The 13270-nt window shown below is 38.1% G+C and overlaps 1 protein-coding gene across 2 annotated transcripts; it reads right to left on the bottom strand.

Moving 5' to 3' along the window:
* Positions 1 to 546: 546 nt before the first annotated feature.
* On the bottom strand, positions 547 to 12405 carry LOC110058872 (uncharacterized). Of its 2 annotated transcripts, none has more exons than XM_020765534.2 (7): positions 12092 to 12405; positions 10794 to 10859; positions 10662 to 10717; positions 10459 to 10534; positions 4634 to 6681; positions 4187 to 4241; positions 547 to 4075 (listed from the first exon to the last, which is right to left on the bottom strand). In XM_020765534.2, exons 1-7 carry the CDS (start codon positions 12105 to 12107, stop codon positions 3471 to 3473), a joined length of 2922 nt encoding a protein of 973 aa, XP_020621193.2. In that variant the 5' UTR covers positions 12108 to 12405; the 3' UTR covers positions 547 to 3470. The 2 variants fall into 2 exon arrangements, with proteins under 2 accessions (XP_020621193.2, XP_020621192.2); XM_020765533.2 differs by lacking the exon at positions 12092 to 12405 and adding an exon at positions 11025 to 12045.
* Positions 12406 to 13270: the final 865 nt, after the last annotated feature.

Genomic DNA, 13270 nt, shown 5'->3' on the forward strand with positions numbered 1-13270 from the left:
TTATTAAGGATTATGCAGGTTGGGATTTCAGAATGCGGCCATTGGCCATATTAACAGGGTGTCTGCATTAATGGGGTGACAGCAAGGCAGGGTTCCACTGTAATGGTAATGGAACTGAGTGGAGTGCAATTTGGTCTGAAATCAAAATGAAATTTGGTTTTGAAATTGCACGAGCTTGAAGCATAAGTTAGATTTGAAATTACAAGTGTGATTTCAGACCAAAATTGCACGACACAAAGTTGAATTGCCACTCAATAACACCCACTTTTCATCACCTTGGTTAGTACCAATATGTTATTGATGTTGAAAGCAGAACCAGAAACGCTTTTACATCTTGTTTTGTACGAAAAACAGTAAGATGCAATTTAGGGCACAAATATGTGATTGATAAATGAATTGCTCTGGCTTTCCTGTAATTTGATTTCTAGCCTTGAAATCTGATTGGTTGGTTTTGGTAGTGTTCCATTCTCATTGGCTGGGAAAAAGATGCAATTTGGAGCCCAAAAATTGTTTAGAAAAAAAATACAAAACTACCGGCAACAATGATGGAGTTCTGAATTACATTTTATTTCAAAACATTGACAAATTCTAATAACACTTAATAAAGAACTCTGACTGGTATTTTTAAAGTTGATCTTGTGTACTTTAATGTCATCGAAGTAATGACAGAAAGTGAACCCAACACTATAAGCACACTGAAGTAAAACAGAAATTATGCAATATTTACCAACTGGTAAATATCCAGGGTTTTTGCTTTCACTTGTGGTGGTACAAAATCCTTGTTAAAATACTGTCTGGAGGGGAATGCTGATATCATGCTTTACAATCCAAGTGGCCAAATGTAAACAGCAGTGTTGTAAATTTGTGGTTGATGCCTCTAATCCTTCCCAGATGATCACAACTTTGATAACTGTTTAGTTCAGGATTATAGCAATTCCACCACTACAATCGTAGCTCACAACAACATTACTTTCATCAGAAACCCAGGTTGGGTGAAACTATGGACGTTAACAAGCAATGAATACCACTGATCACACCAACAAAAATGTTAAACACTAAATATGTGCTGTTACTAAGGTTTACTTTAACCCCAACATGCAGCGAGATGGAATTAAATACAGCATTTTGCAATATTACATTTCTTTTCTTTACTTCAGTGTGTTTAATTAAAGTGAAAAGTTTTCACTTTGGAATCGAAATAAAGACAGGAGATTGTCTCCTTACTATAACATCTAAACAAAAGTAGATGAACTTCCTTGAATAAGATTTCTGCTGCATACTAAATATCATTTTTTCCATGCAGCAAAATAAGATTTTGTTTTTTTCATCTTTTATCAAAACATTTATCAACCTACATGTACTTAGGCAGTCTAGTTTAAGCCATTTGAGAATTAAATGGAAAACACATCTGTACAACATATTGTTCTCTTTATGTAATTAACCTTTTTCAGTGATCTTGGGGAAGAGGGACTGCGATACTACCATACCATGAATCAAGTGTTCATCTATTTAGATTAGCAATGGGGAGAGGAGTGCAGCCTCGGGCAGCTAGGTGATTATCCAGTTTGAACGAAACTGAGAGCAGGTGTCCAGTTGCCTTAGCATAGCTACTAAGCTTGAAATTTATCTACCTTAGCTGTGAATTAATATTCAGAAAACACATGAACAAAATGTGATGCAAGATATAATAGAGCAATATTTTGGTGATGTTAGTCCATGTGCAAGTCTGAAGCTAACAAGATTGTGTCTGTGCTGATAGCTTGTGGCCCTTTGTCATTCTTACTGATTCCAAAGTAGACAAAAGTCCACTGGGCATTTCCCACAAGAAAACAGTTAGAGAAGTAAAGGGGAAATCCATGAACACTTCCAGGCCGAAGCTAGTAACAGGAAAATTGAGGCACTTGCCTCAGTCATTTTTTTTCGTCGTTGTTGTTTATGGTCATCATAAACACCCTAAATAACTAAGAAGAGAATTTAATCATGGACATTGCCTCTGTCATAATTTTTTTTAATGAATGTTGCTTCAGTCATAATTTTCTTCTGGCTAAGGCCCTGAACTCTATTATTTCATTTTTAGTTTATGATAGAACAGATATTCCTCTGCCCACTGAATTTTATATAACTGCTCTGCCAAAAAAACTAAATGTAAACCTGTAACCTTGCCAACAGTAAAAGACAGATGCACTTGCAACATGATCTGTGTATGCTTTAACACAACAATACAACTACAAACACAAGGAGAAGAAAGTTTTAACTGTTTCAGCACTCAGATGATGTTGCTTTAACCTTTACATTTTCATTGCCCAGTTTTCTTTGTGAGTTGCTAGATGTTTAGCGTAGCATTACCCTCGTGGTTTCTTTATCTCTTTGTGGCTAAGATAAGATTAAATCATCATCAGAATATTCTCAGGGTAGCTGAGGGGGGTATCAAAGATCAATAAAAAATGTGAATGTTAATTGAAACAGGTGTTAGCAAAAGGACCTTTTAAGCAGAATTGGTATGAAGACATTAACTTACTAATCCTAACTTGTAGGCATGCCTTAATATTTCATGCTAATTATTAGAATCAAGAAATCATATCACCATCATATTCCTCCACTGTAATAAGTTCACATAAATTATTTTACATTAACTTGTTGGAAAAAAATATGATGCTTATTACAAGAGAAATTACCAGAATACTGAAAAAAAAAAATAAAGTGAAAATAAGATTGCTTTTCTTATTGCTCTGTGTTAATCATAGAGCCTTATCTCTCACTGGTGGAAGAAATCTGACAAAGTCTCTATGGTAACAAATTTTTTCCATACATGTATACCTTAATGTTATTTTTGCATATTTCAATGTTACAAATTAGCAATGCAGTATGTTATGACGAGGATGTTACATGAAACAAATGACAGAAAACTTGGAAGACATCAAATTAGTGAAAGAACACAGTGAAATATTTTGTCACTCCAGAACAAAACACACTTGAAGTACAAGATTTATTACAGAAAGTAAGAGTACTAGCTAGAACGTGACAACACAGCAAAATTAAGTTGCTTGGAAACAAGCTTATAGTAGTGAAAACTGTTTTCCTCATAAAATAATGTTTTCCTTACTTGATCTTTAACAGCAAGACGTTTAGATTACTTTAAATTAGCACAACTATGAAGTACAGTTAAGTCACTTCAAAAGACATCACCAACATCACGAAACAGAAGAGAATAATTACCAATGCAAGTTTGGGATCACTTCTACGAATGACCATACAATGATCCAGGGTCTCATGTACCAAAGAGTATGGTGTCAAGCATGATATTCAAGATCCCTAATAGAGAACCTAGTTATTTGTACAATAATGATGACATGACTGGAAGAACTGTGCAACCATGCATACATAAATGACAAATACTATTATTTTGCTTGTTATTAATTATTATTATCTAATGTTAGACACTTGTACTAGCTAATCAACTAGAATGGAACCTAAACGCAGTAATCCATTGCTTCTGAAAAATCAGAGGGTGGATGAAGAGCTGTCGGTGTCTCTAAGTCAAACAGTGATAACGGAAAAGGTTCATCACTCTTGAATGCAGTGGTAGGGTCGTACAAAAACGTGGGCGGAGTCCCTTTGTTGTTGTTATTGTGCAGTTCAACATTGCCATGGGGTGAAATATTCTGCGCAGATGGTGACAAACTCAAGTCAAGCCAACTTAAATTAGTTGTCCTTCCAACACTGCCATTTGGTGTTGGAATTGGTATAGAATTAGATGTAGGATACATTAAGCTTGAATTTTCATCTGTATCACAAGAGTCCACCTTCATAGGAGACAAAGGGCTCATGAGCAAATGGTCCAAATCAGAAAAAGTATTGTTGTCCATTTGAAGAGGGAACTTGTTGCCAACAGGCAATTGGCTCACATCTTCACAACTTCTTGACATCCTTCCTGGGGAGTTAGGTGTTGGCAGAGTACGAAGGTATCCAAAACTTGGTGACTTGCTCAGTGTCTGAGAGTTCCCAGGAGATACTTGTGAAGATGACAACACTCCACTAAATGAACTAGTAGTTGTTGGTATTTCGGTGCGAGGCTCTGAAAATGAAAAAGCACAACAAACTATTACAAACTCTTTTCCTTTAAAACTATAGATATTGACAACTTGACAGAATAACTGCGAGATAATCACAGAAGTTTACAACACACCTCCTAGTATTTCAAGTATTTCGTCATGATCAAGTGAACTGAAATTCGTCATGGCCTACAGAAAAACAAACAAACAAACAATAACAGCTGAATTTTCAGAAAGAAAATGAAGACATGGCAGTTAAAAAGATAGATGGCAAACTGCAAAGTGTTTCTTTTGTAATTAACTTGACTCAAGACACAGTGGCTGGTGCATATTCATCAAATTGAATGAATTAAGTTTCTGCATGAAGACCCTGATAATATTATTTAGGTACAAGGTTAGAGTAAGGCTTGCAAGACTTGCACAAGGCTAGCACAACTGTGGAGAAAGATTCAAAAGGTAAAGGAAACAGTGTAGAAGGACTAAGTTTTTTGCCATAGGACAATGAAGGGCTAAAAATGAACTCCAGTGCTGGGTGGACAATACAACCAGTTTCATTAAACAGTTATTATCATTACACAAACCTTGTGTAATTCCTGAGACAATTCCTTATCTTGGATTACAGATTCCAGAGGCAAATCCATGTCCTCATGTTTAGGGCTTATGTCATTGCTCACAGCAAAGCCACCACCCATCTGTCCACCCACAGGAATGGTTCTTTGCTGCTTGTGTGACTGTGCAGCCATGTGAGCCTCATAGCTCGGTGGGGGAGTGGTGAAAGGGATTGAAGGGAATGACGAGGATCGCTTGTGCGTTGACACTGGGAACTGTGGCTCTGACATTGATCGAGGCTTAGTCTGTGGAACCATCAAGAAGTAATCATCACAACCATCAGATGGTGACCTCTCTGAGTATGACCTCTGCATAGGATGATTATCGGGCTTTGTATTGCCCTGAAATAGGTTTGTGTTATGCAAAGCTTCCATACTATGGGATAGATGGTCCATTTGCAATGGTGACAGACTTGACAAGTCTGAATGCTGAGAGCCTGGCGATGGATACGATTCACTTTCACCATCAAACAGTGGATGTTGTTGATCCCAAGATAGAATCTGGCTTTCAACACTGCTAGGATTAGAGTCAGTGTGAGGTGAGCGAAAGTCCAGGGTTTGAGCCTCTTCCTGTAACTGCGCCAAAGCCTGATCAACATGATCTACCTGCGGCTTCTGCAACTGCTGGGACTGCAGAGGGGAATGACTCCCTGGCGACATTTGCAACTGCTGACTTTGCTGCTGTAATGTGAATGAAGGCTTTCGGTCCTTAATTTGGTTCTGATCAGGGGACTGACTGAAAGAACAATTACTATCTGTAAGACTTTCCTTTTTAACAGCTGCAGTCTGACTGCTAACTGGGGTGTCTTGAGGTTTTGGTTGTATGTTCTGTTGTTGCTGGATGTTTAAGTGCTGGAGTTGCAACTGAAGGTTCAAATACTGGAGCTGCTGCAGCTGCTGCTGAACCTCTGGTGGGACACTGAGTTGTTGGAGACTTTGGTTATTTGCCAAAATCTGCATCTTCAACTGCTCCACAGTGTTAAAATTTGCATTTTGCAAAGGCAATGAATGGGACCGATGTAGTGTTTGATGGCCTGTTTGAGTTGGAAGAGCTTGTGCCTGGGACACGCTTGGAGCTGACGTTGTTATTTGTCCTTGTGTAGAGACCACAACAGGTGCAGTGCTTGAGCTTGACACAGCTGGTGTCACAAGAGGTCCAGCCTCTTTCAGTCGCTTAATTAAATCAGTTTTAGAACCAAACACTGGAAGCCCACGCTCTTTCAGAGCTCTTCTCATATCAACAACTCTCATGTCCTCAATTTTGACAGCTTTTTCGGAATCAGCACCATTATTATTCTTGGAACCATTCACTCCAAGTTTAACGTTCTCTGGAATGGATGGTAACATACAATGATGCGGGTAGTTCTGGTACAGTACCTGCAACTGGAGGTACAGCTGTTGCTGTTGCAATAGCAAGCCATAAGGTGAGTCTGACGGCAAATCAGACTTCTGCACCTCACCATTGGGTGGCCTGTATTCGTGATACTTGTACTTCTTAACTTTGGGTTTGGCTGTCTTCTTGCGAGACTTGCCTTCCTTTTTGGATCCCTGTAAGGATTGTACTGATGCTGAGAGAGGTGAAGGTGATGTCAGAAGCTGCTGGCTATTTTGCTGTTGTAGAAACATTTGATGCTGCTGCTGTTGTTTTTCCTGTTGTTGCTGCGAATGCTTCCGAGTCTGCGCTTGCAGAGAAGCAAGGGCTTGCACCGTTGATGTTATGCATGTTGACGCAATGCTTGGTGGAGAAGCAACTTGGCTTGGTTCTGGTGAAGGAGATGGTTCTGGCGAGTCAACACTCTCAGGAGAAAAAGAATCAAAGTAATCTGTTGTGTCAGTAAATGGCACAGTTCCCTCTTGTACCACCTGGCTAATTGGAGTACCAGCTTCCAAAATATTCTCCTTCACTAGTTCCAGAGGCCCAGGTCTAAATGACAATTTGTCATTGAGATTGTCTTCTAGTTTTTTTCTTTTCAATCTCATCTGCTTGTCAATCAATGAAGGATCCACAGCACCAGGTGTTTCTATAAAAAGCACAACATCACTTTATTAAGCCTTAATTACCAGGAATGATCAAAATGTATTTTCTCATTACAATACCAATACAATTTCAACTGTGCAGGATATAAGAATGAAAATAATCAACTAAGTGACATTGTCTCGATCATCAACTAAGCAATTTTGTCTTATACCACCAAGTTCTCAGAGCATACGTTGCTCGTAGACTCATATTTAGCACAGAAGGCGACTAATTTATCAGCTTATACTTTGATGTGTCACCCTCTCTAAACAAAGTTGATTGATTGATTGATTGATTGATTGATTGATTGATTGATTGATTGATTGATTGATACGATAAAGGAACTGTATGGCTATCAGTATAAAGAACTAACATTTTGAACTTCAGACTAAAAGGGTGAACAACTGCAGTAACAAACTTTGGTATCTAACTGAGCTTTCTACATTAGAAATCATGAATTACTTGATTGTTTTCATAATTGTTCACACATGTTCATTTAGAAGTGTTCATTATTGTAAGGAGAGCTGATGCACTAATAGCTCCTTCCATTTGATGGATGTAAGAGTTTACCCAGAAAAATTAGGTTACAAAGTGATTTTCAGGCCACTGTTGAAAACTGGCCTTTCAATGGTAGAAATTTTAGTAAGAGTAAAATGTATGAATGTGTGTGAAGTGTAAACAAGAAGTCATGGCTGTTATTGAGAGGTGAATGGTACAGCTAATGTATGTTTGAAAGCTCCTCAGAAACCTGTGAAAGTCAACTGGTTTAGACAGTTGTTAGGAAATGTTAGAAATCCTTATGAAATTACTAATCATATATTTATACACAACCTGTCAGGTATGGGAACAAAGATATTCCACAAGAGATTTGTACTATTTGATCAGTACCCTTGTAAAACTTGACAAATTACTTGACTTTTGTGTTCAATTCTTGCAAAAGATTCTTCCACATTTCACAGAAAACCTTTGGCCAACCAGTAATCATATCATAGCCACTGAGACATGCAAAAGTTCTGACCAAAAAGAAGTTGTACTTATAGTAAGAAAAATGAAAGAAGAGTAATTTTCAATGGAGATTTCCTCTGTTACAGGGGAAACAACACCTAAAGTTCACAGTAAGGAGGGCTACTCTTGGTATAAAGAAAAGGAGCATGGGAGGAGGAGGATGCCACACATCTCATAGGGCTGACAATAAGAGCCATAACCTGTAACCTCTACTACACCTGAGTATGTTTGATGGACCCTTGATGTTACGGGTGAACTGGACTGTGGTAAACTCCACAGGTAACAAGTTTGTTGTGGGTGTGAAGATAAATGCTACAGTTAAGGTTACTCCAAACCTTTGCAGGTGTCCTCCAGAAAAAAATTCGCACATGGGCTATTTTCAAGGAAGCCCCCACAAACTATATATATCAATAGAAGGGTCATGAAATGTAGAATTATAAATAATAAAATTATATTCTGTTTAGCAGATCCCTTTCCTAAGGTAGCAAAAGCCGTAAATGGCAAATCAACCGACTACAATTCCAGTGAAATAATCAGGTATCAAATGCGATCATTCATGCAAAATAACTGTGCAGTGTTAATCATAAAGCATTGATCTCTCAAAGAGTGTCAGCATTTTCTTTTTTTTTCCATTGGTTATCTTTTTATAGATCTGACAAGTTTCAATATCGAAAAATTTGCGTAGCATGTTGCGTTAGAGGCCACCACAAGAAAAATATTCAAAATAAGAGAATTCGCTGACACTTTTCGTTCCTTATCTATCAGTAAACGTTCTGGTCAAATTTCGCGGAAAACTGTTCATTCTACATACCCAATTAATTCATCTAAAGAGGGGGGATTCTCTCAAAAAACAAGTGCCAGTTTTGGCCTTCTAAAGACATATACACATGTCACGCCTTCTCAGAGTGAGACGTCAACACAAAAAGCCACCAACCAATGAAATAACAAAACCCCAGCATTCACAGTATGCAAACTCAAGCTTTACAGGAAAGTAATAGTGTTACAGTCATGTTTTAAGCACACATGTTTTAGGCTGGTAGTCAACAATAATGCGCAAACAGAAGGAAAACGATGTGCAACAAAACAAAAAGAAACTGAGGAGCAATTGCCGAAGCGAGATTATGAGGAGTCACTCTTGACAGACATGAAATCTACAATTGAAAGTATTTGATATAGGATCTCCGGATTAAGCAGTTTGCCGCGAAAAGGTTGCTGAGGAGTCCAAGCCTTTTGAGGATTATGACATCTTGACAGCTTATTAACTGTTAATAAAAAATCTCTTTTTCCCAATAACTCGTGCACATTTTAATATTTTATTTTAATTTTTTGGAAAATGTTACCTTAAATAATGAACTTTAATTTGGTTGAAAAAAAAGAAAATTTGGCAAAAGTAGCCCCACGAAGGTTTGGAGTAACCTTAACTCAAAAGCCCCGTCTCATACCTGGAAGTAAAGAGGAATCATGCTGACGAGGATCGCTAGTTAATCAACTAATTACAAAAGTTTCTTCCGTTTTATTGTCAACAACAATAATGGCAGAAGATGGCCTGCTAGGAGCCGACTTTTCAAACAATAGCTCTGATCAGAATTATCTCTGGATTTAAAAAAATCACCAGATAAATTACAGGAAAAAGTCATAAGATAACTCCATCTGTAGTTTAGTGCTTTAAATTACAGAGTGAACACTCCAAGGGAAAAAAATATTGATAGCAAGTCACAGGGTACACCATCTGATCAATTGAGAGATATCACATTATCTATTATGACAAGAAGTTGAACAAAAAGGAAGGCTGGATCTTTGAATTGGTTTTATAGATAAAATTATACTCAGAAAATCCATGTTAAGTTCTAAAATATCAAGTCAGATAAGCCATCAACAGCTCGAACAAATCAAGGTAAGACCGTTTAATCTCAGAACTGAACACCGAGATTCACAAGTCTTAGTGTGGTCGGATCAGTTCATCCCAAAATACTCTTTGGTCTTAATTGGTCTTAATTGGGGATTTGGTGGATTGTACAGTCCAAGTAAAATTAAAACAAAACTGGGTATTCTGAGACCTTTATCGAAAAACCGATTTAAACAACGAGTAAAAGTGGCAAATTCCATTGATTGAAATGGATACGAGATCTATGACTCAATACCCATTTTACATCAACGCTGACAAGAGACATGCTAAGACAGCACAAAGAGACGAAATAACGTCTGGATTCGACTTTCTCCAATAAACTAAAGGAACCAGCTGTAGGGACAGCAAGCGTGAAGACTAATTATGTTTTCATTCCATCGTGAAATGACATCGTGATTACGAACACAACATCAAACGAAAAGTGTAATATAACGTTGACAAATCAAACAGAGAGTGAGTTGCAATTATTAGATGCAAAACCATGGTGTGAAACCGAATTGACACTGTTCAAAAACAGCATATTTTTGTACCCAGGCTAACTATGTGAAACTTCGAATAAATTATTTTCCTTAGAATGCAATGACTGGGCATGAAAAAAATTTATGAAGGAATCCTATGTAACACACAAATAAACATTTGTTCCAAATAGCTCAAGCGTTTGAAGTGCATACGTGACGGGCCAAAATTACGTAAAGAATAATTTCATGATGAAATGTCCTCAAATTCACTTCACCGAAAGTGACATATGAAAAGTCGGAGAATACTCCGTGCTAGACATGCTGATTTAGCCAAAACACCTTCATAATTGTTACATCACGCCACAGCTGAGCGAATTCAAAATATAAATGGTACAATTTCACATAAGCTTACCTTTCAAAATGTGTCTTTGAATCAGCTGAGCACGGTTAGGTCTGGCTCTTATTTTCTTTTGCAACATATCGCCAGTCTGCAAACCACAAGAAGATGTAGTGGCTGTGTTTTAATGCCTTATACATTTTATTGACTAATTCCTTTGAATATAAAAGCCAGTTCAAGAACCAAACACACAGACACCGAAGTGACCAAATACTAACCTTTGCTCGTTCGAGTTTCGTCCTTTGAGAAAGAATTCCTGGTGCTGCACTGACCGCTAAAACGATAAACAAAAAGTATTTCTCAGAGGAGAAGTGGAGTTAAGGTGAATGACAAGCAGCTTAAATACAAACCTGGCATGATTCCCCTGTTTACGAGCTCTTGACGAGGTCGTCTTTGAGAGAGCTTGCGCTCGAGAGCTGCAACGAAACATTTACGGTTTCAGTACTCGTAGCCATGAATTCGAGATAAAACTAGCTAGAAAGAACACCTAAAATGTAGCATTTATTTGTTTTTTTTCTAGCCTGAGAACAAAGAGAAAGGTCGACGAAAATAAATAGCCTGGAAAAGTGGATCTGTCTCACCGTCTCTGTTACTGCGAAGTTGTTCGGGGCTCATGTACGGTTGCCCTTCCGAGGGTGCCATTCCGCCGACACCGTCAGGTCTTTGGATATTCCAGGACATGCTTAAGTGGCAGTTTTATGGGGTAAAAACTCGAAGTTCTCTCTAGACCCGTCTATCTCTTCTGTTTCCTCATAAAAACTTTCCCGGTGAACCCTTGGAAAGGGGCACGGCATGACATTTACGATCGACGAGAACCCGGATGTCAGGTGACGTCAGGGATAAAATCAGAGTGTCAACAATGTTTGTCTGCGCACTAAATCCTCGACTGGTGATTGGTTCAATTTGTTTACGAGTAACACATTACTGTTACAGCACGTGCAAGCATTCGAAGAAAATTAAAATCCAGCCCCAGGTTCGCTTTCAGTAAAAGTAGAAATAGCGAGTCCGTTTCTTACCATGTCCTTTGTGGAAATTACTGTTAGTCACAGTGGTCACCATGTGTTGAAGGAAATTCATCATTTCCTTTTCAAGCAGCTCTCGTGTTAGCTCCGTGGTTTGTCGGAAAAAAGGCTTTCGCTATTATTTCAATAACGAAAGTACCGCATCGCGCTATCCTGGTAATCTGTTATTTATACATCAACCGAGACCTCTGGTGTTGCTTCACAAATTAATCTACACCCTCAAAAATAATAAAATACAAATCTATACTTGGTCATAGGTTTGCAAGCGCGATTAATTTCCCAGACGGTCACACCTATATTGGTCTTCCTATCTCAACTCGTTGAATTTCATGTGACTTCCTTGGATGGAAATCGTTTAAGTTATCATCCCAGTGGAACTTAATTTTTGATTTTTCATTAAGAAATAGAGCAAAGATTTCTGATTTTTTTTCGGTCAAGCTAAATCCGTTAATCCATCGTCAGCTTTGTTTCTATTACTCATCGAAAAATTCATAGACAATATTCTAATTTATAAACTCCATCACCTTTCATCTCGCGCGACATTGTCACGGCCAAGACACGCATTGGATTTCTCGAACAATGAACTGCATAACAAAAATTAAGCCCTGTAAGCCAGCTGTACTCACCTTTTTGTACGTGCATGGTCGTTGTAGGTCTCACCACAGTCTTCGGGCCGGACTTTTTTCAGTTTCAATGGAATCTACACTAGCATATGAGAGTATAATCGACCTTTAGTAACATAATCCGGGTCCCCGCGTCAGTGATCAGACGATAGGCTGGTCTTCAGCATGTCACCTCACATCATGAAATACGATACTACCGACAAGGTAACCATTTAAAAACCAAATGTCACGCTATCGGATCACCTTGATATCCGTTCGAAACGAATTCCTTCTTGTTTGACAAGGACTGTTGTTCAGTCAGAAAATACGAACAAACACGTTACAAGCTTAACAAGCTGTTTCAATACCGTTTCGAAATATTATCGGATGTTGGTTTTGGATATCGTTGAAGCAATATTCAAATTTATACTCCCTTTCGGTGGGATTCTGTCACGCCACTTTTAAACCGCGTTATTTTGCATCCAAAAATTTGCTGACGCAGAAACAGATCGCTAAAATAAAACTTTGAGATAATCTCCCTGGATCAAGATGGATCAGAAGACATTGCTTATACACTAATATATTGATTTTACTCAGCATTCATTTTGCTTTCTGAAGATGTGCGCGTGACCACTTTTATTTTCGCAAAACTTTATTAAAAGAACTCATATTAAGATCTTGTCTCGTGGTCAGCCGTTTAGGAAATACTCTGGTAGTTAAAATAACTTATTCAGTAACGTGTTCAACATTTAGAGTTAAAAATAACAGTCCGCGTAATATCACCACCACGAACTTCCGGCAAAGAAAAAAATAATAAGTTATGCTTCCATGTCGGCTGATATGTCATTAAGGTCAATTAGCAGTTTATCGAAACCCCTACGCGTCTGCGTATTGGGCTTTCCAGCGTTTGATTTTTTTTTTCTGCTGCACAGTTTAAATATCATGAACCAGATCAAGAGAAAATGAGCATATCCGTTGCCCTTGATCAATACATGAACCCGCACCCGCCGGCTTCCTGTGCAATATTTGGTTCTGGTGGTACTTTCCTGAACTTAAAACACCGACTATTATGATACATACATTATCAGCAATGTGGCAATAATATCGGTTAAAACTTGGAACTTATTTCTTTCTGGTAAACTCTTTGAATCTCTGTATCAACGGATCATCGCCCGGCATTGGTGATTCCCCTAGTATAATCAG

The sequence above is a fragment of the Orbicella faveolata genome, unplaced genomic scaffold (genome assembly GCF_042242905.1).
Source record: "Orbicella faveolata isolate gen_17 unplaced genomic scaffold, um_ofav_v1 contig_2, whole genome shotgun sequence".
NCBI lineage: Eukaryota > Metazoa > Cnidaria > Anthozoa > Scleractinia > Merulinidae > Orbicella > Orbicella faveolata.